This window comes from Peromyscus eremicus, chromosome 4 (assembly GCF_949786415.1).
Source record: "Peromyscus eremicus chromosome 4, PerEre_H2_v1, whole genome shotgun sequence".
Taxonomy (NCBI): domain Eukaryota; kingdom Metazoa; phylum Chordata; class Mammalia; order Rodentia; family Cricetidae; genus Peromyscus; species Peromyscus eremicus.
This window is the reverse complement of record NC_081419.1, coordinates 84,269,865-84,297,313: the sequence shown is the minus strand read 5'-3', so window position 1 is coordinate 84,297,313 and position 27,449 is coordinate 84,269,865. Positions and strand designations below refer to the sequence as shown.

Here is a 27,449-nt window from a genome sequence, read left to right as displayed (position 1 = left end):
ACAAAATCCAATACAACTCGAGATAAATCTCATCATCCAAAGATAAAGGGGCTGTGCAGTGCTGCTAAGTAGATGATTAGTCTATGTCTGGTTATATTTAATGAATTCATTGATACCTTTTTCAAAGGCTTAACAACAATCAACTTTACCATACCTATAAAGTTCTAGGAAGACTTTCTTAGCCTCATCTCAGTAAAGTTAATATAGTATATGCCACATTAAAAAATATCACCAAGGTAAAAGGAAAGTTTAGTTAGAAGCATGACTCACAAGACCTAAACATCTGACCAGAAGAATATGCATGATAGCTTGCTCCTCTACTGCAGTACTATAATAACTGTGTTGTATAAAAGATCACAGAACATTCATAATCTTCATCAAACTGGATTATCACAGAGAGAGGACAGTTAATATCATGATCACACAGGTACAGCAATTACACTTCATAGAAGTACTCTGTCAAATGTCATAAAGCTAATAGATCACTGTCTCCTCACCCAAGCTCTTACTACCAGAACACAATGCCAGTTTTAGAATATTAATCACAGGGAAGAGAAAGGCTATGACAAAGAGGGAGCTTATAAAACTTGGGCACCAAATTCTACAGTTATATGTATCACAGAGGCCAACTTTCTAAAGCCAGCATCAAAAAGATACTACTAGAACTGTTTTTAGTTTTTGTCACGATTCAGATCTTCTTGTGAATTCAAGAGTTGGTCCTCACTGCAGCTATGCTTAGAGGTTCACTTTTAGATAGTGAATAGATGATGAGGGCTCTGATCTCATCAACGGTATATTCATTGATGGATTAATAATTAAATGGTCAATGGGGAAAGGTAGAAGCCATAGGAGGTAGGGCCTACATGATGTCCTGCCTTATAAAGGCCAAGAAGCAGTGGGGCCAGATGACCATGGAGTGAGACCTCTGAAGTGTGAGATGATATAGTCTTTTCTCTTCCCTTAAGTTAGTCATATTAGAACTAAATTTTCATGGCCAAAATTGAGAAAAGGAACCAAATAACCATACAGGAAAATCAGAAAATTGGGGATGAGGGGACCATAAAAGCTTTAACTGCTCCTAATCTTTTTGTTTTTTGTATGTAAGCATATAGCCAAAGAAAATACAGTTTATGATAGGGTGTCTCATTTTAGACAGTCCCATAATGATAATGTTTAAAAAAAGATTGGTTAATATTTAATTCTGTCATACAGGATACAAACCTATTAAAACCACATTAATAAAAAATTTGCAAAATAACATTAAGATATTTAACTCACAACTGACTTCTCCGAATCCATATATCAATCTTACTTCTGTTTGCTCAATTATAAGACAAGGGATCTATCTTCTAGTTCCATAGTCTAGCAAGGAAGTAAGACCAATGTGTAATTTAAAAAAAAAAAGACAAATGATCCACGGAAGGAGTAGATGAAATTCTAGAAGGAGAAAGATGTTATTTCTAAATAAGAAATGAAGAAATACTTTGTAAAGATTTCAAAGGATTCAGAGATCTCCAAATAAGACACTAGGAGATGATGATTGCTTGATGAATGGGTTAGAGGTGAGAAAGAATGGAATTAGAATATGAAGAGAAGAGCTCTGGATTGGAAATAGTAAGGAATCAAGACCAAACAATTGACCAACTTCATAACGTCCTAGGGATGATGATAAACAGATTGGATGCTATTTTATGGGCACTTAATTCTGAGCAGAGGGGGCTGTTTAACACTGCCCACACAAGACTTCAAAAAGTGGCAGATTAGAAGAAATAATGAGTTCAAGAATTGCATTATTTTTGAATAGTGAGCTTTAAAAATAAATACTAAGTAGTTGTTTACATGTAGAATTATGGATCTGGATCAATCTATTTACTGAAACATGTTTCAAAAAGGAAAGTGGTTACAGAAGTAGGCAAAGTTAAGTAGCAACTATCAGTAATGTCTGGGTTGGCAAAAGAACGGGACATAAAGAGATGGAGATAAGGAAAAACTACAAACTTTCATTCCAATTATAATTGTACTGAACTTTGGTTCTATGGCTCAGCACTTTTAATTCAAAGCTCTCTGAGTGCTTTGCAAATATTAAGTAATTAAGACTCATAGGACCCAAGAGGTGCAGGTAACTATAATTATCCCCATTTTGTGCTGGAGGTAAAAGGAGCAGAGTTTTTAATCAACTCATCCACTCAGTGTGGTTCCCTTGGTAGAACGAGGTCAGAACCTAGATTCCAAAAGAAGATTGGCCTTACACTAAAGGTACTAGTTTGTTTCATCCATCTACGTCATTTCTGTGTTATTTTCTCATGTATTGCTAAGCCAAGAATCAAAAAACAAAAAATAAGACAACACTAAAGACACCAACACATTCCTCAAAGAAAATAATCAAAGTTGAAATTCATAATTAAAATGGAAAAATATGTAGTGTAAAAATGTAAAAAAACCAAAACAAAACAAAACAAAAAAACAACCCTACAGATAGTTACCTATTTAGCTGGCTGTCCATTTGGTTGAAGCTAATAAATAATTTTGAAAATAATATCAGATAATGCAGATGTTTCAAATCTTTTAGAAATACCTCTATAATATAATTTTTAAACCATTTGTGTCTTAAGATATTCAGCTATCCATGAGTGAAGGTTAAATTTAGGTGTTAATTTGACTAGATGAAGGAATATTGTTTTGAGATGTGGCTGTATTTCCGAAGGAGATTGTCAGATACATTGGTGGACTGAATGGAAAAGTCTGTTCTCAATTGTGGGTGGACACAATCCATATCATTGACTGGTGCCTAGACAGTACAAGAGGAGAAAGTGATTGGATTTTTTTTCTAATAATTGTTTCACACTCTTCTTTTCCAAGGTTCATTGTCGCATAGACACAAGTTCTAACATTAGACATCAGAACTAGCAGCTCTTTGGACTTGTAGTTGGATCCTCAGACTCTCAGACCTTCAGACTTGGACCAAGCCATGTTACAGAACAACAGGTTCTACAGCTTGCAAACAATCCCTCACGGGCCTTTTTCATCACAATCATATGTGCCAACTTCTGTAAGTCACCTGTGTTTAGACATCTATCTATAGCTACATTGGTTCTGTCTTGCTGAAAACCCTAATACAACTTTCTATAAAACATAGTCTTTCATATCAGAGTACTCTAACCCCCTGGCTTTTCCATGGCATTGAATGACACAAACTTTATTTAATGATAATATAAGAACTGAAGAATTTGACTAGTTTTAGTATATTCCTGTAGTAAAAAAAATACAGGTAAATACCATGAGAAAAAAATGTATATTGTACTAAATCATTGATTTGACAGATAATTTACATGCATCTTTGATAGAATGCCAGTCTTCTATTACCATCATCTACTCCCCTCCCCTAACATAAACAAACAAACAATGGTTTTCTATTGGCAGAAGACTTACCTTTCTTTTGGAGAAAAACTAGACCATCTACTAAGGACAGAGACTGAGCATTCTCCCTGGAATTACCCAGAGAAAGTTGTATAGTACACTATATCAACTAGATTCTCTAGATAATGAATGACCCAATTCTCTTTATGTTGGTGCTATTGACACAGTATTTGGGAGTAGGTCTGGTTAAAGTACCAAACATCAGCTGAAATGATGACTTGAATTTGGAAAGAAGGAATAAAAAATTATCTTATACAAAGAATAGATCTGGGCAGAGAATTTTCTCCCCTGACATCCTAACCTAGGGCACAGCTGCCACCCTTCCAGAGGTCCTAAGTGCTGCCATTAACACTGCCTTGGGCAGCATAATGTTCCTCATAACCAATGGATGTTTCTGAATGCCAGAGCCCCCCTAGAGATACCAATCCTGTTCATACCTGCCCTTCTCTTTTGCCTAAACAGCACATGACTCTAACAAACAATCCTTAGCACCAAGCATTCCTAATTCACTTGCTTATCAAATATGCATTTCTAAATATCCTTTAGAACAGCTATTTTTAGTTAAAAGGCCCAACTGGCAGCTGACAGTCAAAAAGTAAAATCTTTTAAAATTAGGATTCTATTTTTTTCAGAATTCCAGGCGAGATTTGTTACCATTCACCAAAGTAAGATTTATCAATGTGTTATTTACCAAATTTTCATATGTGGCAGATAAATACTATTAATATTTCAATTAGTATCATTAAGTTTTATCAACTCACTCTGTAATGCACGACATATAACCTTATCATATGAGCATCATATTTAATGACAGACATTCATCAATTACTATGGAATCATGGACATTATTTTTTTTAATTATTTTGTTATATGTATGGGTGTTTGCCTGCATAAATGCCTTGTACCCACGGAGGTCAGAACAGGGCACCCAATTCCCTTGGAACTGGGAAGTTTCAAGATTGTGAGGCACCATTTAGGGGCTGAGAATTGAACCCTAACTCTCTGGAAGAGTATTTAGTGCTTTTAACTGCTGAGCCATCTCTACAGCCCCATAGATGGGATTTTTATGGAAGGGGATAATACCTTTGAAATGTTGAACAGGGGTGTGAAAATAACTTCAGCATCACACTGGTGCAAGTGAACTTGCATTTAAATATGTAGTTAAATATGTAGTTGAATTTATAGAAAAATTGTATTTAAATATGTAGTTGAATTTATAGAAAAATGTCAAGGCTGAAATTAACTTTTTGCATCCTGAAGTCTCAAATATCAGGTAACATTTTCAATGAACATTTATAAATTGCTTATTAATGCAATTCAAAATTGTCAGTAAAAGATTGATCAGTGAATAAAACAACTGTTGAATAAACTGGAGGATCTGAGTTTAAGTTTTCAAAACCCATGTAAAAGCAAGATGCACTGTGTGAGCATTAGCAATTTCAGTATCTCCTATGGGGAGATGAAAGGCAGAGACAGGCACACCCCCAGAAGCATTTGAACTTGTTAGCTTGGTATATGCAGCAATGATAAGACCTCATCAAAAATAAGGTAGAAGGTGAGGACCAACATTTGAGGCATATGAACTCCACATGCACAGTGTGGTGTACATGTATGCTCATTCACATACATATTTGTAAAGGCATGCACACACATTGTACATTCAAACAATAACATAGAATTAATACAAACTTGTTAAGAAAAATACTGCAACAAAATAAGAAATTTGTGGGACCTGATATTAGAGTTTTAGGAAATGCAGGTATGGGATAAAATCCAATGTACTCCAACTAATGAGCCCTTACTTCTTTTTCAAAGTGTGATCAATGACCAAGCTGCATTGATACCATCAAAGAGCTCATAAGAAATGCAGCATCTTGGCTTCCCCTCTCTCATCCCATTTATCCTACCCACTGTCACAGCCTGTATTTCAACTAGATTCAGATATTTGAAGTAGATACAAAAACTCATCAAAGCTGAGATATAATAGACCAAATAATACCGAGAAAGGTAGCTGAGGAAGATAAGGAAGGAAATGGGCAACGTCAAATTGAGCACTATGGTACTTTCTTAGTAGGCCATGGGGTTATTGGCCATGTTTCTTCTTTGGTACCACACTCATCGCTCATTACATGGGAAAGTATTGTTGCTTTTGTAATGGTACTAAGTAAAACCCTGGCTCTCTTTTTTGCTAACTGGCTTTTCTACTCTGTCTATGCTAGAGGTGTGGCATGAGATATATGGGGTACCTATAAATGAGAATGCTTAAATGAGCATTTATAGGGTACCACTGATATAAATCTGGACTGCTATTCAATCACTAATTTTTCCCAAGTGCTATGAGGCAGATGCAAACATATTTAGCTCTCCTAATCACTTCACACAGTCTGATATCACCCACTCAATGAGAACCATGCTAGAGATGACATGACTAACTAGATCTGAGAGTAGATTTCCAAGCACTCAGCCAGATGTCAAGTTGCTTTCAGCCAGATGTCTCTGGTCCTTTGTGTTCTAAAGTGGTAAAGGAGAGGCAGAGGCAGAGAGCACTCACCCCCTCAGGCAGATTTCTTATTTTTAGAGTTAGTTCTGAAACCAACAGATCTCCAGCTCTTTCCTACCATGTGGACATTTCACGTACTGTGAAATTCAAAATACGATTAAGCCTCACTAAATGGAACAGTGCTGGCAAAAAAAACATAATATACATAGTATCAAGGACCAGAATCATTCCTCCAACTTTAGTCTATCACTACAACAAATGCCCAGTAGGTAGCACAATTTCTCACTAAGCATCTAATATTTGAAATATCAGTTGATTCAAGACAAGTGCCTTAAATGGATTTTGAAAAGTTAAAAAATGAAAGAAATGCTTAAAATTTTTGGAATTGAACAAAAATATGAGGGAGTTGTCAAAACAATTTTTTAAAGTAGAACTGGAGTCTAGTCCACTGTTGAACTCTTGACAAAACATTGTGAGGACTGCTAGATTCCAAACACCAAGAACTCACCAGTTTCACCCGTCCATATATAAATGCCACGCACTGGGAATCCTGCCAGTGTGGCAAACCATGTGCAAACTTGTGGGACTGATGTGATATGGAGTCTTACTTTCTCAGGTGATGTCTCAGATATTGTTGAGTTCTACCTTGAATAGGGGGTTGAAAGCCACAAATGTCAACATGCTAAAGGACTGCCTTCTCCAGGTCATACACAGGCACACCTACAGGCAGAGAATAATGTGAAAGCAAAGCATGGCACCGTCCCTTTGCCTCCAAGATAAGTGTGTATGGCACCAAAAGCAGAATGCAAGATGGACAAAGTTGCATTCTTTGTCCCTAAGGGGAGAGCATGTGGTAACTCTTAGCTCTGAGAATAAAGGGAATCCCTTTAAGCAGTGTTGTTTGCCATTATGTGTTGATTGGAAACATTCCAGGACCATCATGATTCAAATCCAGAGACAGAGAAAAAGAGAATGAAAGCAGTCTGTCTTATTTCAATCTCTTTTATACAATTAGCTGATTTAATCAAATTCTATCTATAGAGTACTGTTGAACACCCCTGTGTTCCTGCCATTATATGCTATCAGGATTCTTACTGCTGAAAGCCAACTTCTCAGCAGAGACCACAGCCCCACAGCCCCACAGCCCCACAGCCACATACACCTAATGGAGCCTGGAGCATGGTAAAGACATGTACTTGCCAACTTTTCTACAGATGATCCTCCTGAAATTTTCCATAGCCAACATATTCCTGTGGCTATCAGCACAATTTCCACTACAGAAAGAATATGTATATAATATCAACCTGTAAACCCGTCTTAGGACCAAGCTTGTAGATTTAATATCATCACTTCAGGAAGATGGCTACGTTTTGTCTAAACAAAGGACCACTCTCAATTTGACCCTATCTTCTGAAAACATAGAACGCCAAACTTAAAAAAGTGAGGTAAAAAAAATATGTGGAGGAAGAAACTGGGAAGATAAGTTGCCCTGGCAACAGAAGAACAACATTCCTTTTCAAATTACTATCACAGTATCCTGGGGGAAAGACAAAATTAGCAAGAGAAGGTTACTAGTTCTTTTTGCTCACCTTTATGACACCATTTTCAGCAATTAGTGTGTTCTACTCCACTGAGGCACAGAGGCACACACCACAGCCTTTCTCCTGGGATGCACAGTCATACCATACAAAAGTGTGTGGGTAGATGCCAAAACATGTATGGACATGCAACCCATTCTGTAGAAACTCACTGTTCTGAGTCTTAACGAGGATTAGCCTGGGCACATGGAGAAAACTGGTGGTTCCACACATCCAGTTGTCCTTCGGGTTATGCTTGCATCCAACTCTATAATTTCTTTTAATTGCTTACTGCAATGCACAGGAAAGTGCTCATTATTTGCAGCTTAATGTAGGAGGAAAAATAAAATATGTTTCCCTGCCCACTGTCTTACTCCAGCTCTCAGTTCTTCTAAGTGTTACTGTAAGGAAGTTTCTGTGCACTGTGCATAATGATCCACCATATTCAGGATACTGACTGTGTTCTGAACTACTAAAAAATATAATGAAAATAGTAGCATCTCAGATGAGAATCTATCTATGTGGCTGGTCAAAAAATACCACCATTACTTAAGCACTGGTGTGGGAATATTCAAACCTGCAGTGCCATGAGTAGCAGGGCAGTGAGATTTCCAGCCCTCCCTCTTTTCACTAAATATAAATTTGTAGAGGTGGCATGAAAACTCACAACAATATATTTCATCTAAGTAATGGGATGGGGACTATATTTCTACCTATACCCTCTAAATAAAAGCCATTGTTTGTAGCAGTCATGTAGGTGGAGAATGAATTTTAGAAGATGCTCTGGGCAGCTGTATAAATACTAAGTATTACTAAGCTGCTTTTGTATTAAAAATGACCACTGAACAGTTAACTCTCATTGACTATTAGCCATATAATCAAATCAATTTACAACTGTTTGTTTGGCTTTTCTGTATAGATCCAGTTGTGGATATGGTGTCTTTGATTTTGAAAGCCTAGATGGTGAAGACATTCTGTAGTCTCTATATTCCAGGTTCTTTATTTACTTCAGCAGAATCCTATATGAGAGTTTCTCATATACTGTGTGTTTAAAGTCTAACTTCATGGGGCTTGAATACAACCCTAAAGTTTCTTTGTTACAGCCTGTCCCTAACATGAGGTTATTCCCTTAAGGTACCAATCATGCGATGCATACATAACTCCAGAGTGTCAAAGTTATGCACGAAGGTAATTCATTAGAGGTGTCAGACATTTTTTCCCTGGGAATTCTTTGGACATTGGAACATAACTATGTACTTTATAGACCACTAACACTGCTACCAGATGCTTCTCTGCCAACTCTGCTGGAGTAAGAATGATTTCAATCAAGACCCAAATGTTAAGTGCCTTTTAAACATATACCTGTGACATAACATCTTTGTAACACCTTAACTTAATACTTCCCATGTCTGAATGTCTAATGCTGTATGGCACTTTATTTGTGACCTTTGTCCTACTTTTTAAGACTGTACCTTAGGGGCTAAGATATTTGCAGAAAGAAAATTATGGCAGGACAGTCTCCAATGTATTCTCAAGAAGGAGTGAAAACCACAAAGATGGCAGAAGAAATGGTCCAGCCTGGAGCATGCAGCACTCTTAGGACTGGGATGTGGGGGAACTAGCATTCTTAATTCATGTGTTGAGTTAGTTGACAAATAGAACATCCTGCTTCTGACCATCATCAGCCCTTGGGAGAGAGGACACTTTGAGAGAAGCAGCATCAAGGAGCCTGAGAACAGAACTGGAAATGCCTGTTGTGAAAGCTTTTGCAAGTATCATTAACAAAGTCAAGTGTGTCTTTGTCACTGTGCATCAGCTAGCTTTTGGAAGTCTATTTACACACCCATGAATGGTCCCTTGTGAAGACCAAATACACTCATCAGTGCAACTCTCCAAGTTCAACTGTTCTGTAGAGGGGAAGAAAGTGATTTTAACATGGCCCTGTCAAAACTCTACTTTAGAAAACCTTGTTTGGCCAGGCATGTTGGCTCACCTGCAACCCAAGCAGTGAGGAGGCAGAGGCAGAAGGATTGCTCCAAGTTCAAAGTCAGTCTGGGTTACATAGTGAGTTCTAGGCCAGCCAGGGCTAGAGTGAGACCCTTTTTCATGAGCAAGCAAACAAATATGAAAATAGATACAAGAATGCCTATTTGGATTGGATAACCACTCTGCCATGCTCCATTTGCCACATTCTCCTAGGCAGTGGGAATGACAGAATTTCTTTTTTCTAAATAAGGCATCGTCAGAGAAAAATGAGACTAAGAATCAGTCCCATAAGAATGCTAAGAGTTATGGGAGGATGACCTGGAATCCATGCCATTCACAACGTGGAGATGTTATCTAGGTCATAAATCATGCTGCTTTCACATGATTCCCTATTTGCATACTGCAGGAGGCTGCCTGGCAACGCCGAGGACAAAGTGTACTGACAGTGAACCACAGTTCCGTGTTTATGTGCTCTGGAATTTTAATTTATCATATAAGGTGCTAATTATTTAATTACAAACTTTGGGGGAAGCACAGAATCATTCCTCAAAAGAGCATTCCTTGGGTATGAATACTCATAGCAAGACTTCTCTGTGCCTTGAGGTGTCTATCTTGAAGTCAGTCCTAGAAATGAGGCTGGTAACAGAAAAGGGAGCATTGGATTGGAAGCCTGGGATATAAAACACCACGGTGGAAAAATTTTCTTTTTTGTTCCAATAATCACTTGAGCTCTTTAGAGCCAATCTTGCTAGTCAGGTGAATAATGAATGTACGCCTAACTTTCCATTACAGGGAACTCTGCAAGCGGCAACTTGGGCCCCTTCTGTGTGTGGCACTGGAGTTGTCATAAGCCCATGGCCACAGTGAGACATTATGCACACTGTGTCACAGTCTCACTGAAAATCAGGGGCAAAAGAAAAGACTGAGTATTCCCTTGGAAATTTCTGTTTCTCATCTGACCCCAGCACACCGGAGGTGACTCTATGGGGAGATGGGTGTCCTCATACACTGTCAGTGGGAGTACGAACTGTTGCATCCTGGGCTAGGAAAGTTTAGGGAATCACTATCAAAACTGTAAGCGAACTTCACTACAATACAGCCGTTCCACTCCCAAGAACAAATGTAGAGACAGGTGCACAGGTACAAATACACATATATATACATGCACGTGTATGCAAATATATGACATACATGGTTATCAATTACAACAAGATGTATAACAGAAGAAGTTCTGCTTTCAACTATGGGAAAATAGAACCACAGTAACTACTTAAAGTCAAAATTAGGCAGCTATGAAGAACATGCTCTGTCCCCCATAAGCTGGAATGGAAAGGTCTCTGAAATATAGTGCTAAGTGACCAAAAACAATGTGCAGAACAATACGTCACCTTTCCTTTAGAGATGGGGGGATAATGAGAGCCATACTTACTTATATTTCTATAAAACAAACAATAATGGTTTCAAAACAAATAATTCTATACTAAAGTCAATTGTAGGTGTTGTGTGGAGGGTAGGTGCAAGTGGAGGCAGACTTCTTGGTATAAAATTCTTTTTAATACTATTTTGGTATTTGAATAATGTAAATAAATTAAGTATAAATTTTTAATTAACCCTAGGCCTAGATGGTACATGCTGGTAATCTTCGTACATGGGAGGCAGAGGCAGGAAGTTCAAGGAATTCAAGGTTATCCTGAGCTACACGGTGAGTTCAAATCCAGCCTAAGCTACATAGGGCTCTGCCTCAAAAAAAAATTACTAAATAATCAATTAACTCATTAAATAAGAAAGTTTTTAAAATATTTAACCCAGGGGTTTCATTTTTTAAGACCCATATCCCCACTGCTTTTGTGTGGTCCCCAGAAGACTGAGTTTTCTATTTCATCTTTCGGTACATTTCCCTGGAAGAAATGAGCAGAAGGGCAGGGCTGGAGCCTGGGAACTAAAGACATGAGTTCGGATCCTTTCCCTTGCACGTCATATAACACTAACCCCATTAAGTAGCCATTTGACCTTTTTTTTTTTTTCTTACCAGAGAGTTGAACAAACGCATAGGTGGACAAACTTAAGGACCCGTGCCTCACCTCTGTGACACACAAGAGTCAGAATACTAACCCTTCTGGGTTCAGTGCACCTTTGAAAAGGAACTGGTATACGGGCAAGGGATCTGTGACAACTGTTGGGACACACAGCACAAGACTGAGAGGCAGCCACAAGCAAACAGAGGAGGGGATATAACCTGTTTCCCAAAGTATCCAAGACACTGAAATAGTGAAGAAGAAAGTGAGCTCCCCAAAGAAAGAATAAGAATACGAACACAAAACAAGAACAAGCTGACAGAGAGCGACTTGAAGAGAAAGGCGTGTAGTTAAAGGGCTCCGTGTGTGGTTATCCTCGGCGTTTTGCATTCTGTAACGTCTAGCAGGGGAAGTGGGGCAGGCAGCTGTAGAAGAAACTCTGAGGACGCAGATGTGAATATAAACATGAGACTTAGGTTGAATGTAAGACCCAGTAGGATGGCCCTTACTCTATCCTTATTGGAGCAAGTAAGTGCCTGCTTCACACAGGTGGCTGCCAACTTACTTCCAAAATCAGATGGAAACTTCAAACATTTCTGAAAATGTTCCCCAGAGGACCATTTACCCAGAATTAGAGACTGAATGAAAAACCATTCTTTAAAAAGGCACCTCTCCTCCAAAAAAACCCTTCTCATCTCCATATGTACAGTCATCTGGAAAGCAGATTTACCGTGAAACGGATGGTCAAATAGGCCCCACAATGTTAAACTAATCAAGGAAATCGAAGCGCTGCTTTCCTCACCTTCCCGGAGTGAAACATTCCGAGAGGCTGGAAGTAGCCACATGTTGGTGCTGTAGCCTGGGGTTCACTAGCAGTGCTCTCACACCGCACCAACACCCAGATGCTGGGACAGGAAACCAGCTACTTAGAACCCAGTAAAAGCGAGTAGAGCCCTCCCTTCTATTTTGACTAGTCAGGGCCTTTGTGTGATGTTCCTGGTTCCTGGTTCCAGCAAGGTCTAATTCTGCTTCCAGCTATATTTAAGCTGGCTAACTTGTACAACATACTTGGGGATCTCCCGCTAATGAAATGAGGGAACCGCACACACCACCCAACTTGGAAGACAGATACAGTGGGACCCACCAGTCGTATGAACCAAAGTGATGATGATGGCAGGAGCAATCTTTCTCAGACAGTGCTCTTTTGAAGCAAGGCCTCTTGAGCAACATAGAATGGGGAAATGATTTCCCTAAACATGCTTGTAGACCTCAGAACTTACACAACTTTCTCAAAGATCAAAGAGCAAATAAGAGGTATGTTGGAATCAAATTTAATCATTAGACTCAGGAAAGGTACCAGGCATGGGCTACCTCATACAAGTTCTATTTCAGAAATCTTTCTGTGAGTGAAGAAAATGAACTGCCCTTAGATGCCCTAAATCATCTTTTCAGACTAGAGTATCGTCTCCAAAGCTCCTAACATCTAATCTGACAGAGACACGATACACAACAATGATTTAATGGTTATACAATTAATCACTATGCTCGGAGATGCAGAAAACAACTCATATAGGGCAGGCTTATCATGGACAGGAGTCTTTTTAGTGGAAACAGAATTCCTGCTGGGTCTTGAAGAATTGGTATAATTGTGTGAGGAGAAAGTAATAAGTGAACAATAGACTCAGAGAATTGTAGGAGATTTCTGATCTTGTCCTTTTTGTTAAAGCTCATTTAGGAGTGAAGTGTGCTAGGGAGGCATTCGCTGTTTTGATGATAAGGTATTAAAACATATTCTTCTGGAGTTGAGAAGTGATAAGAATATAGCTCAGTGGTAATGGCAAGTGCTGGTCTAAACTTTACACATATTAACACATTTAATCCCCCACTACCCTGTCAGGAGTTTGAGGCACAGAGTAAGTGACTGTCTGGGATCACAGACTTGGTAGATGTTAGATGAACTCCATCCTTGGGTTGAGGAATATGGACTTTGGTCTTTTGCTCTTCTTTGGAAGTCTCTGATAGGAAATTCCTTCCAAGTCAGAACAACATTTAATAGGCCTACCATTCAGAGTCTCTGAACATCTGGTTATTTGGAAGCCTGCAATCTCTTCTAGTCATGTTCTAATCTAGGTATTTGGGCAATGAAGTAAATGACTAGTCCCTATAACTCGTAGGCTATTAGGTTTATGTGACTTCTAGTTCAGGAGATCTCAAACGTTTTTGTATGGATGAGACAACTGTGCAAACTGCTAAACACAGCACATACCCAGGCTCAGTCTTAGATTCTAGGACCTCACATCTGTATTCTTAAGAGTTTACAAGGCATTTATGATAATCACTTGGTTTGGGAATCTGTGCTCTTTATGTTCTAATTTACTTACACCTCCAATAGTTCACCTACTCTGACCTTCAGCTTTATGAAATATGTGCCCCAATTCCTGTATCTATCCCCCCTTTGTTTTTGTTTACAATACTATTGTACTATAAGAAAATCATTACCATGAACATGAAGACCATAAAGAATGAGGTAGGCTAGATGTGTAACCCAGTGGGGACATTTACTTAGTGTGCGCAAGACTCTGGGTTTAATCTGTAGTAGAAAAAAGGAAAGGCGAAGAAAATGAAATATTCAGTAAATTCAAGGAGAACATTTTGAAGCAAATATTAATGCTAATTATACATTTTAGTGATGAATAAATGCTTAGTTGTTGCTTTTCTTCCATTATAAACTATGATTTCCAAAGTTCTACCATGGAAATCTTTGCACATTTTTTTAAAAGGAAATCTACCTTTCTAGTTACTGTTTTCAGAATACTCTGAACTGGGAGGCAGAAGCAAGTCTCAACACAAAAAATTGGCACAGAAACATGTTAGAGGACTTATGCCTTCACAAGAAACAAGCATTATTCCAGTATTACTCTGCTATGGACCTCTACCTACTGACTTCTGATTGAGAGCAATTTGCTTACTGAGGAAGTTTTATGGAGTGGAGTGTCAAGGGATCTCTAGGAGAGGTGTAGTTGAGATTGAGGGGCAAAGATAGCATGCTGCTTGCCTGTTCTCTATCTAGACCAGAGTTGCTTATTTTACACACACAGGCACACATGCATGTATGCACATACACATATGTGCTCTGTGTGTGGTTTTATTAATAAAAAATGGTGTATGGTACAATATTATGCTTTCTAGGTTTTACAATGTGAACTTAGAGGCTAATAGACATATGTTTGTCTTTCCAATTTTGTTTCAAAGAGCAGACTAAGAAGTAACTTCTACCACTAGACAATAGTTTTGATACTACATAGAAGTTTGGTACTATAGTCCATTTGTCATTTACTAATCCTATGGGTACCCCACCTCTTCTTTCTTTCTTCTTTTTGAGATTCACAAAACAATTATGTGAAAATTTGCTTCCTCGCATGTTAGGAAGTTAACTATTTCTGAGTTGGTGATGCCAAAAGTGCTGTACTTAAGTGATTATAAAGGCATGGCCCAGGAACATAACATACATGTTAATACCACTGGATATTTGGGCAAAATCACCTTCTGACTTCAAAATTAAGTAAAGAAATGATTTGTTTCTTCATTTGTGCATTATACTTCTTATAAGCCTGGCCCAAACTTGCAGTATTTCCATAAACAGTTCCTGTTATACCATGGGCTTACACTGAATCTGCAATGACTTAAAACACCCAAGTTTTCCCTTCCTGTCATCTGTTGATAAGTCAGCCTCCAAGTCCACATCCCTAGCTCCCTATTTTGTTCTGCTGAATTTTTAAAAATTCCACAAGGGCTGGGGCAATAGCTCAGTTGTAAAGCACTTGCCTCAAAAATCACAAGGGCCAAAGTTCTATACCCACACCCTACACAAAAAGTGCAATGGCATGTATTTGTGATTCTAGCACGGGGGCAGCGAAGACTGAGGTGTGACTGGGGTTCAGTGGCCAGCAAGCCTAATGTACTTGGTGGGCTCCAGATCAAGGAGACACCCTGTCTCAAATAACAAGGTAAATGACATCACGAAGGAATGACAGCCAAAGTTTTCCTCTGGTGTCTACGCAGAAATATGTGCACATACATCCACACACGAACATACATAAACATATAATTCACACATACACAACACATACACAAGTAATCACAGTATTTCCCATTAAACAAATGTAAATGATCCAACTTCTATCTAGCAGCAGAATGCCTGCAGTGCCTGTTGGCTTTATGTTTTGATGTGATAAGCGTATCGTCTGTGCCTTCAGACACATCATCAGCCAACACTCCATGCTGGGTGTACTTTCCCAGTGTTGCATAAGAGAGAACACCTTGGAGCCTTTGGTCTAGGAATGTGGCCTGGGACTCTGCCAAGCATCTCCCTCCAGCATCATGACTGTAGATTTCTCCACCATTAGATTCTACGTAATATAAGAGAAAGTAGTCCGTGTTTAAAAACACATCCAACACATAAGGGCACATGTGAAAACACAGAGAAAGTTATCTCAGTTTGGGCCCCGGTTCAGGTTTCAAAGGCAGAGGAGTCCACAGAAAATGTAGTGCTGAGGCAGAAGCTCCAAATCCAAGAGTCATCAGACTCATGGCCAGGTGACGAAAGCATTACTAAACGAGCGTCCCCTTCATCTTCACACATGCTTCTCTCTATCTTTCTCTTGGGGTGGGGGTGGCAGTAGAGGGGGGTGCTTGCTTGCTTGCTTTTCCTGAATAAGAATGTTTTCTGATTACTCCCATGGATGACACAAAGCACATAGGGTACAGTTTCTTTCTCTGGTTGCCATGCTGTCTGTTCTTTCTTTCTTTCTTTTTTTTTTTTTTTTTGTTTTTGTTTTTGTTTTTGGAGACAGGGTTTCTCTGTGTAGCTTTGCGCCTTTCCTGGAACTCACTTGGTAGCCCAGGCTGGCCTCGAACTCACAGAGATCCACCTGGCTCTGCCTCCCGAGTGCTGGGATTAAAGGCGTGCGCCACCACCGCCCGGCTTGTCTGTTCTTTCTTACCAGACACTGGCACACATTTAATACGTACTGTGTTCAGTCCCTGAAACGCACAGGAACCAGCCTCTCCGCTCACACTCTAAAATTGAAGACTTAAAAGCAATTTCACCTGTAAGTTTGTAGTTTCTGTCTCAATCAACTTGAACATGCCAAATATTCTGAATGTAATTTCATGAGTAAGGTAAATTATGCATAAAAATTTTAGAGCTCAGTTAAGTAAATGATTTTTATAATAGGTACTCTGGAAAAATAAATATTATTAAATATTTCTTCCAGTTTCTTTCTCCCTGCCAGCAAAACAATAAACACCTTTTTTTTTTCCCCTGAAACCATTAAGTTCTTTCATCAACAACATCAACAAATGCAGAATCTCGGGCAACTGCTAATGAATCTATCTGTTCCTTTAGCAGCTTTTATGAATGTGCCTCCTTAGTCTAATACTGTTCTGGATGCCGATGTGGGATCATGCAGAGGTACACTAACTAAACGTAAGTTTATTATACAACTGGGGAGAAGTTGGAGTCAACTTATAATTACTGATTCCTGTTTTCATCACTTTTCCATGCTATTTATTCCCAGGTTGATGTTATCTTTATCATTTCTTTCTACTTCTTTTATTTTCCTTACTTTTGAGGATAGGGGTGTGTGGTAGGTGAAGTGGTGTTTAAAAATCCTGCCCTAATTATTACCCTCCATTTTATTCTTAAATCTTCTCAAATCATGAAAGTTAAAATTAGATCAGAGATGAAAGACAGACATTCTTTAAGATCTTTATATTTCATTTATTTGGTGTTATTCTATCTCAGAAAGTAGAATAAATTGCCTTTGGCAATGGTAAAATCCAAACCTTTGTATTCAGTGCTATGGTACAAACACTTGAAAACGGTAAGTAAATGGCCGTGGGGGGAGACCAGCCCTTGATTCCTGGCACCCAGTTTTACATTGACTGGCATATTAAAACTTTTAAACCTACTTAGCGTTTAAGCTGAGGTACGGAGTTGTTTACTTTAAAAGTCACCTGTTATGATAAATCTTACTTTTCCCTCTCTTCTTCCTCACCCCTTCACACACACTTCCCAAGCCTGCACAGGGTAGCATGGAAAGCTAGTCAGTAGAGCCTTGGAAAGCAGTTTGTGTGGCAACAAGCTGACTTCCTCATGAGGCTGGGGAAATGCTTTAGTAGGCACTACGACTTCAATGTTGGATGAATTTCTTAAATTAATTTGGAATGTTTTTCTGACTTTCTATTACATACTTATCAGATTTCATATAGACGAGTTGCAATTAAAAAACAGACTGCTTTTTTTAAAAAAAAAAAAACAATCTGAACAGAAGCACAGTGATTTTTTAAAAAAAAAAATCATGTAATTTTTTATGTATTTCCTGGTTATATTGAAATTAAGATATCCTCCTTTGCCTGCTCGCCTCCATCCAAAAACGCAGAGGCATATAAAAAACACAGAAGGTCATCATAAAATCCCAGCCAAACCAAAGCAACCAAGATGAAAGCACATTTAAAAGCTCTAAGGTTCTGTAAGCTTTCAAAAGCAGGACATTACTACCATGACAACCAATGAAAAGTTCTTTCAAGTGAACCTTTGGGGAAAACTATGTAACATTCATTACTCTCTGGGCTCTTTAGAAATAAACTTTTACTTTATTATGCCTGCCACTGAAGCTTGTAAATTATGTTACTCCCCTCAGTCACTCTCCCATTCTGTACCCTGCCCCCTCACTCATCTACTGCAACCCATCCTTGAACTTCAGCCCATCTATAAATGAAACCACAGGGCAATGAGCTACTTTATAGCTAGCCACTATATTTGGTAAGATTTGCCTCACCAACAGTGTGTCTCATAGTTCGCATTTGCGCTTGAGTAGTTACATAAATCAAAGTTGCCATACTGCTTGTAATAATCTCACTCTGTTTGTGTATATATGTATATATGTATATACGATATATATGAATATATGTATATATATTGTAATATGTGATATATAAGTATATAATATGACACGTGATACATATGTATATATCATATATATCATCATCACAATATACATGACAGCATTCCGTTCCCCTACACAATTTTCAAATATCAATGCAACTACTGAGTTTCATTATTTTTTTATCTGTCAACAATGACTCCATACATCCAATAATTGGATCCATAACTTTCCGAAGTTTTCAGTATTCTTGTGATGGAGTGATGGAAGTCCAGTGATTCATTGAAATATAAAACTATTTAGGATTAGATAATCTCATGCCCTAAGTGGAAATTAGAAGAACTTTAAGAACGCACATCCCTAACTTTAAAAGTACTAAAGCCTTAATAATGTTTCCAAGGGCTAACTCACTCATGCTAGTGACAGAAGGATTTCATTTGCCAACATCATTTATTGCTTAGCATTACTCCATACTAGACAGAATAAATGGAGGCATAGTGTAACCAGTACGTCTGCTCATTCACTTCTGACTCCCATCTGTGCATGTTATCCATCCTAATAAAGAAAATTTATCATAATGCAACTTAATGTGATTATCCTTCAAATGGCTTCTGCTTCCATTGAACAACAGCCAGAATTTTCAACTTCGAAATCTGCAAAACTCTCTTCTGATTCCTCTTTAAAATGCAATTCACAGCTTGAGATCACAGAGCCTGCCAGTGGCTGAATGGCTGCACTAGGCGGCTGAGAGTCCTTCAATTAAGCAGCAATTTTGCAATTAGTGGAAACGGAGTGCTCCATAACAATTGTTTGAAAACAAGTTGAGACAAGTGAGCAATTACCCTATTAAAGAGATATATTTACTTTCACGGGACTCAAAGAGCCCCCTCACATAAACTGAAACCTTCTCCACAAGGAGACAAACACGGGCTGAAAATTATGTTTTAATCATTAGAATGAAATCAGAACAATACAACTGTTGCAGCAGGAGTGCCTTTCATAAAAGACAGTCAGTGGTGTGGCTGTTGCCCCCTTTCTGTGTTCTGTTTTCATTCAGGAAATCCACAACTGCTCTTTGGTCTACTCTAGGACTAGATTCCTACATCTTAAATTCTTAATGAACTACTTGTGTGTGACCTTTCCTTCCAAGGCATACATCTTAGATCGTCTTGATGCTTAGAAGATAAACTTATGGAACCCAAATCTGCTGGCTGTGCTACATTTTACAACGAATAGGGACATAGAGTTGTGTGGGGGGAGGGGTGGGGGAGGGGTTTTACGGAAGATGAATGCAAGAAAGAATGAAAACAAGCTGGTTGCTATACTATCAGGTGGGCGTGCTCAGCCTTTCTCTGTGCCAAGCTACAATCCAGAGCTATTTATATTTGGAAGAAATGAGATTATCAATCATTTACATTTTAACTACTAAAAAGTTGGGACTCTCAAAACATTTCAGGAAGCAGGGAACAGCTTACATTCTAATGTTGCCCCCAGAAAATCCAAGGACTTTGAGCTAGGATTTTAGAAATTTGCCTTTACATTTAATATAATTTCTTCTTCCCAGCAAGTCAAAGTGAATTAGAAATAACCCAGCTCCTTTCTCTCTTGGGACCTTTAGGAGATTTAAGGAACCAACTTACATAGCAGAAACGTGTTGTGAGGTGAGGATGGCGGCACTCTAGCCAAATGATCACTTTCTAGGTTCCTCTTGTTTGCAATTAAAAGTTACATGCTTCCAGGAGGGCATCCTAAAACAGATTTCCTAAATGCCTTCATTTCTAGACACATACAGGGTGACAATCCTTTCAAACGACCTTAAGTAGCACCCTAAAATAAACATGATTTCTAATTACCAACTTCGCTCTGAATGGGCTGTGAGAGATTCTAAAAGTATGTGAAAAATTACTGTTACTCTACTTTAAAAAAATGTTATGTCTAAGTGTGTCTGCAATGGTCTATTGCTTCAATATGTGTACGTCATGTACACCAGTCTTGTTTATCTGGAAATTATTCCTTTCTTCCTAAATCACTCATAAACAGGAACATTTTAAATTACTTAGAACAGTTTGCTATATAACATGCATTCTGTGTCATAGTATTTACTATTAATGTTTACCAATATGTGTCCCATTTGACAAAATAACATAGAAGAAAAACAAAAACAACTTTATGGTTCTGGAACTCCAATCATGGTAACTACCATATTTCAAATTCCAGTAAAGATTACATTTCAACAAGTGTCTGTTTCCTTTTTCTTACCTCCAGAGATAAACTTGAAAAATACAAAACAAAACAAAAACTCCAAACCTTATGCAAAACCAGGGAACTGCAGTAATTATTTGAAAAACTCCCTAGTGTTATTTCAGCCCCTGTGCAAAGGATTAAGTCTATTATGTGTAACAGCTTGAAGCGCTCCTGTTCTAACGTCAGCTACCTCCGACCTGAAATTAGTGTCGCCTGTGGCAAGCTTAGAGGAGCCTGGATGTTTAGTGGAATCAAACCCGTAAATAAATAAGTAAATAAATAAATAAATAATGCAAAAAAACAAAAATCAATCCTAAGATCAAAATGGCTTTTGACCTTATAACTAATGTATTAAAAATCGATTTCGGAGAAGAATTAAAAGAGGGATATATTCTCAGTAAGTTGATCCAATTGTTGGGAAGGGGGACTCATTTAACCTTTTGTATACAATTAGATAACAATGGTCGTTCCTAGTTATACACCGCTTTCTTTTGAAATACAACTTCTAGAAGGTTTAATAAACAGGGAGAAATATGCTTCTAGCCAAGAACATCCTGCATTCGTGTGAGGGGAAATACAAAGTTCGTTGGCTGTTGTTGACTCTTAGAAGTATATTGCGGGATACCGGGAGGACCCTGAAGTAAGATCCAGAAAGTCCCACAGCTCATCGTCCAGGGTGGATCGTCAAAGCACCCCAGCCACTCAAGGAAAGAAGCTCAACAAGTCAAAATTCCCAGCCCGAGCCGCACATCTCAGGAAGCTGTCCGAAACACCATTCAACAAGTTTTTTGCTCACACCCCACTAAAGATCAGCAAAACTGCCCCTAAGAACTTCCCCACCCCCATCCGACCGCCCCCAGCAGCTGCTCTTGGCACTGTGGCCGGCAGAGGGCACCCTCTACCTTTCTAGCGCAGTTCTCCGGGCCCTCCTCTCCCTCTTCTGGATCCTCCCTCTATATCTTGCTCTCCCCCGCCCCCCACCCGGGTCCCCATACCCAGTTCCCTAGTCCAGGCTCCACCCCCAACTCACGAATTGTTTTCACTAAAACACCAGTTCACCCCCGCAGCCTGTGGCTCACCCACCCCCAGCCGCCCGGGGAGAGACCCCCTGGGCTGCAATTTCCCCTTCTCCCTCATCATCAAGCACAAAACTCCAAGCCCCCATCCTCAGCTACTTCTTTCCAGCCTTAGCTCACTCATCCATCCCTCTTCCTGCTTCAGCATCCCCAGAAACCAAAACTAGTTGTTTCATCCTCCGTAGATACCCAATCTATTTCCTGACGAAAGTCAAAACTTTCACTTCCGCGGGAGGATGCCCTAAGGGAGCCCCGTAGGATGGGCAGAGGGTCGGGTGCAGGCTGTCTGGGAGTTCCGAGGATCCTTTCAGGCCCTAGCGGCAAGAATGGCCCCAAGTTTTTCCAGTTACGTTGGCCTTGGACCTGTAAGTAAGCCTTGGTATTGCTCCCTGGAGAGCAGGTGACAGTGAACAGCCTGTGTGATACCCAGGAAAGGACATGAGGGCAGAGGGCGCAAAGATCCACTCCCGGACCCCACACCACCGAGGTCCAAATCCGCTTGGAGAGTGTCTAGGTGATGATGAGGGATCCCATCCCAGCCCTGACCCGGTGCCCTCCGTCTGAGCCCCCCCGACAGCTGGCGCCCTACATCTCTCTCACCACCCTTCCTCGTCTGCGGGAGGACTTCGGGGATCCCCTGAACGCAGGCTTAGCTCCCATGGCGCAAGTCGTCCTATCCCCTTGGCCTTTTCTCTCGCACTGCAGGGATTCCCGGGGTCCCGCTGTCCCTCCGGGCCGTGGGCTCCAGGGAGAACGCTCCTCAAGAGCAACCCCGCCCCTCTGCTGTCACAGGACGAAGGTGAAGCTGGAGTTCTGCGGTCCCACAACTTCTCATCGGCCCCCCCTCCCTCCCCAGCCAACTTTCCCGGGCGCACGCGCCGCCGGCTCCCGCGCTTAGCCCCACGCCCCGCAGTCGCCTACCTCGGGGTCCACACAAAGCTCTCGGGTCCCCGGCAGCGGAGTCACATCGTTGTCACGCTCTTGGCCCCTGCGCCCTGTCCCGGGCCCCGTGCGCTTTCCCGTCTGCTCCACAGCAGCGGTGGCAGAGGGTGGAAGCCGGTCTCATCAAAGCTTCCCCAGGCGGAGGTGGCGCGTCGCCCCAGGCGGCCTCCTTCTCCAGGCCCGGGAGTCCCCGGCGCGGCGGGGACCGTGCGACTGCCAGGCAGCGGGTGCGCCCTGGCGCGGCGGCAGCGGCGGGCACCCGGAGCTCAGCCAGCGCCAGGCTCTGGGGTCAGACATTATTTAGCTCTTCGGTTGAGCTTCGATTGGTCAGACAGCGCCGCCCCTATCCCCTCCCTGCTCCGCCGCGCCACCGATACCCATTCGGGGCGGCCGCTTAAAGGGGACGCCGCGCCTTTTCCTCTCGGGGGGCTTAGCCCTCGGGGGCCCTCGGGGAACCCCTGACCGCCCTGCACCGGCTTCTCGCCATTTCCCGGGAGCCCGCCGCTTAACCCCAAAGCCCTGCGCCTGCCCTCTGTGGCCTCCTAAGGGTGCCCTGGGTTGGGGGGGGGGTGGTGGTGGTGGTCGAATCCCAGTTTCCGGAACCCTGCTCCTGGCAATGTGCCCCCAGAACATGAAAAAGCGCTTGTGAATCCCACGCGCCCAAATCTTTCTCCTCTGGTTTGCAACTCTTTCCATCTTTCCCATCTCAGCACCCAAGTTCTGTGGGAGAGGGCGTGCATTTCCCTGCCCCAGACACACCTTCCCGCACCTTTCCTCACCACAGAGCTAGGAAAAAGAAAAGAAAAGGAAAAAAAAAAAAAAAAAAAAGAAGCAAAAACCGAGCACACAATGAAACTGCACAGAGTGTGCGGGGGTTACGGTTTAACTCCTCTACCTTAAACACATCAGCTTAACCAGAGTTCGCGCCCTGACCTCTCCAGAGTTTGCCTAATAGAATTCAATCAAGATAATAACAGTATTTTTTATTAATGAATAACCCCGGATAACATTACACCAAGTTACTGCTTCTAGCCGGGAAGCCTAGGCAATAACAGACCTCACTAAAGCCATATGCTTCCCAGCAGAACAAACCCGGGGGGGGGGGGGGGAGAAAGAGAAAGAAAAGAAACCCACCTTTTTCAGTCACTACTTGTCAAAGTAAACATCAAGGCAGCTGCTCTGGGGAAGACCGGTCCCCAAGGTCCTAGACTCTTACTATATTTTTTTCCCCTTCCCTTCGATTAAAAGGGGGAGGGGGACGAGTCTTTGGTGGCCGGTATGTACTCCTGTTCTGCAGCAAAGAAGTTAAATTATTGATAGTGGAAATTGCATGGCGGAGGTAATACTCGCACGCCTTCAGCGAGAAGCTCCATTTGATCTAGGCAGAGGCTGGGAGATTTCATGCTAGCTCCGGGGGTGGGTGGGGGGAGCGGCAGCGCGAGCAGTCCTCTCCTCGGTGAATGGGAAAGTGGGTGGGAGTCCACGAGAGGGCTCCACGCTGCCTTGACGTGAGCTGTCATATGATACCTCCTCTGCCTCGAAATAGACACTCTAGTGCACGAATTACCAGAATCAGAATTCCGCGCATTTAAAATGATACATCTTTTATTAGAAGAATTCCGTTCCAGGGTATTGCATGCTTTGTAGATGTTTTCACTTCCAGTCCTAGCGAACTCACACACACACACACACACACACACACACACACACACACACACACACACACACACCAAGCCTTTCATTATCTGGGCAACAACACATTAAAAAAAAATCTTTAACCAAAGTTTAGGGTGAGGGATGGGTGGGGTGGGGTGAGTGACTCACTAAAGCCCCTCTTCCTCTGGAGTAGTGGGTCTTTGGGCTTCTCTTTTGCCTGTAGTTAAGAACTATTTTCATTTAGATGTATGATAAACTCTGCCAAGTGTCTACCTGGAATCCTGCTTTGTTAAATGTTCCTCCTTTAATCCAACCAGTTAGTAAAAGCTAGGGTAGACCTTAATATATATTAAAAAAAAAAAAAAAAAAGGACAAGAGGGCAGTACTGAGTGTGGAGTCCCCATCTCTGGTTAACATAATTACCTGCCTGCATTAAAAGAAAGGTTCCTTCTTCTGAGGTTGGCCTTTAGTATGGTAAAACCAAGGCCCAGGGATTAGCATTTTAATAAGCAATTTCTTTACAGACAATCTCAAGTCATACCAAGGAAGACTCATATGTGACTCATAGAGGAGGCAAAAATGAGTATCAGAAACTCTGGCACCCCAACTTCTGTGGGCCCTTGTGTGTGAATGTGCATTTTTGTTGAATCTTAATGACTTAATCATTGCTAAGACATTGCTGTATGAATGTCTTTAAATGCTTGAGCATTAAATTTGCCAGAAGAAAAGAGGTATGAAGAGTTCCCTTTCCCAGATGTCTCATGGTTATCAAGAATGAGCTGTTGAACAGAATATAAGGTATTATTATATACTGAGATTCATTTACCCGACAGCTGATAGTTAATAAAGTGAACTTACTAACATTTGCTATTTGAGAGCTTCCAAAAACTCCTGACAGACACTGTTTCTGTTTTAAAAGCGAATAACCAGACATTCAATACCGCATAGTAGTTTAGCCAAGTACATAGTAATTTACTCGAGTGTACATATCAGACATACACCTGGAAGGCCTCAAGAACTCCTGTTAGAGATGCCTCCTGCCTCTACTCTCTGCCCCTCAGGAAAGGAAGGTCATCAGAATTCCAGGTCCCTCCGAATCCCTTTGCACACTGTTGGTCTGAATAGACAAGTTATTCAAATATATGCACATTCTCAGAGTGCCACTCACAGTTAGCTTTGCCCCTCTGTCAATTTGATGGAGCACGTGATCAATATAAAGGACCCTACAGCACAGATGGTAGAGTTTATTGTGAACTAGCTAATGTATATGAAATGTGCAGGAGAAACAGAGAGCAATAGAGGACATGAATCTGTGCTGGGGCCACCTCCAAGACCCTCTGTATTTCTTCCTAGGGTATAGGCTGAACACAACCACTATTTCTTCAATTACTATAACTTAAGTGGCTATATTATAATCTTTAAAACTACCTGTATATCCTTAGAAAGGACTAGAGAAGTCCTGCCTCCAATTTTATATTTTTGGTTGTGAACCTAGCCTTTAACAGCTGAGCCATCTCTCCAGCCCATACACCCAATTTTAAAAGGAAAATGACTTTAAGTCAGCTTCAGACCGACGCCTACTTTCCAACTTTACACTTATCAGGAATGAGTTCGGACCTTAGGTTTTGAAACCTGTTGTGACTTATTTCTTTTCTGAAAAACACCTTGCAAGCAAATGTCCTCGCAAGCATTGTCATTGCTGCTCCTGCAGATATTACAGCTAATCTCTCTTCTGTCGAACTCACATTGTCCTGTTAGCACTTCTCCTGAAGGAACCAGGCTCTCATTCCGAGACTCTGATTGCATGGCTGATCTTGTTATGCCCATTCTTCCTTGACATTATAGAAATAAATGTTTGTGTCTTCCCTTTCCAGTGGGTGGTGCATTTTTACTGAGAAAAAGACATATGAGTCAGAAAGGCAGGAGTATTTTGTACAAAAGATCGAGTGCCAGTTCAGATAAGCTGGGTAAAGTAGACTTCTTCCCACTTTCGAGTATTTTCAAATTTCCTGATTTGTGACTATGGCAATAACTGAACAGTAAGAGACCGGACTTAAGACATTTATTTGTTCACCATAAAAAGTTCCCCTTACACTGAAAAAAAAAAAAAAACAGAGTCAAGATGGACAAAGTGCCAGGACTTTGCAGGAAGTTATGACTTCTTAGAAAATTTATTCTGGTAGTAGGTTCAACTAGTTTTGGGAGCCTAAGATCAAACTCTGTAGAGAAAGCATTTTCTTTATTTTTGGCAGGTCTCATTATTCAGCTCAAGCTGGCTTTGGACATGGATTCCTGAGTGCCCTGTACTACAGGTACTAAAGCACTAACAGTGCTTTCATATTATGTTCAAAGACATTATTTAATAAAATTGAGCATGTATTTTTTTCTTAAAGATTGGCTTCTGACATGAAAGATTGTTATTGGGAGCAAAAATTTCTTCTAAGATTTTGATGCCAACATTTTCTCTACTATTAAAAGGAAGAAAAAAAACTACGAAGAAAAGAAATGCCATTGCTTTGGGGTTTAAACATTACTTTTGGGTGAGTCCAAGTCTTAATTCCTTTGGCTTATTGCCTAATACTGTCCTAAGTCGATGTGTCAAGAGGACAGAAGTGAGGCAGAAATGTGACTTCCCATTTCTTCTTGTCAGGAAATACAAACTAATCCTCATTACTCAAGTGGGAACAGAGGCGGCAGGATCAGATTTGATACTGACATATTTTTCTATTAATAATTTTAATTGGCTGAGGTCAATTCTACTTCTCCATAAGCATTTTATGTTTAATTGTGTTTATTGAAGTTTCTTGGTTACTCCTATCTCCACTCTTCTTTGAAAAAAAGTGTCTAGTATCAAATGAATTGACCCCAAGCACTGCTGAATATTAGGGAAAGTAATTAGCATAGGGAAAATAGTATGTAAACAGAAAGCTTCCCTGGTGAGTAGACTGACAACGATGTCTTCAAATCCATGCTGCATGACTTCCAAGGTCTAGTTTGGCCTTGAACTGTGTCATTTACAGTCTTTGAAATCATTGAGTAAGGCCCTGTTCTGAGAAAAACACCTTAAGGGAAAAAATAGTTTCCTTATT

At 40.5% G+C, this 27,449-nt stretch overlaps 1 protein-coding gene across 1 annotated transcript in view; it reads right to left on the bottom strand.

Moving 5' to 3' along the window:
* Bdnf (brain derived neurotrophic factor) overlaps positions 1 to 23,001 on the bottom strand; it is a 29,833-nt gene extending 6,832 nt beyond the window's left edge. Inside the window, 1 exon segment of the mRNA XM_059259475.1 lies at positions 22,684 to 23,001. Within this exon segment, the coding sequence (XP_059115458.1) occupies positions 22,684 to 23,001 (318 nt within the window).
* Between the last annotated feature and the right edge of the window lie 4,448 nt (positions 23,002 to 27,449).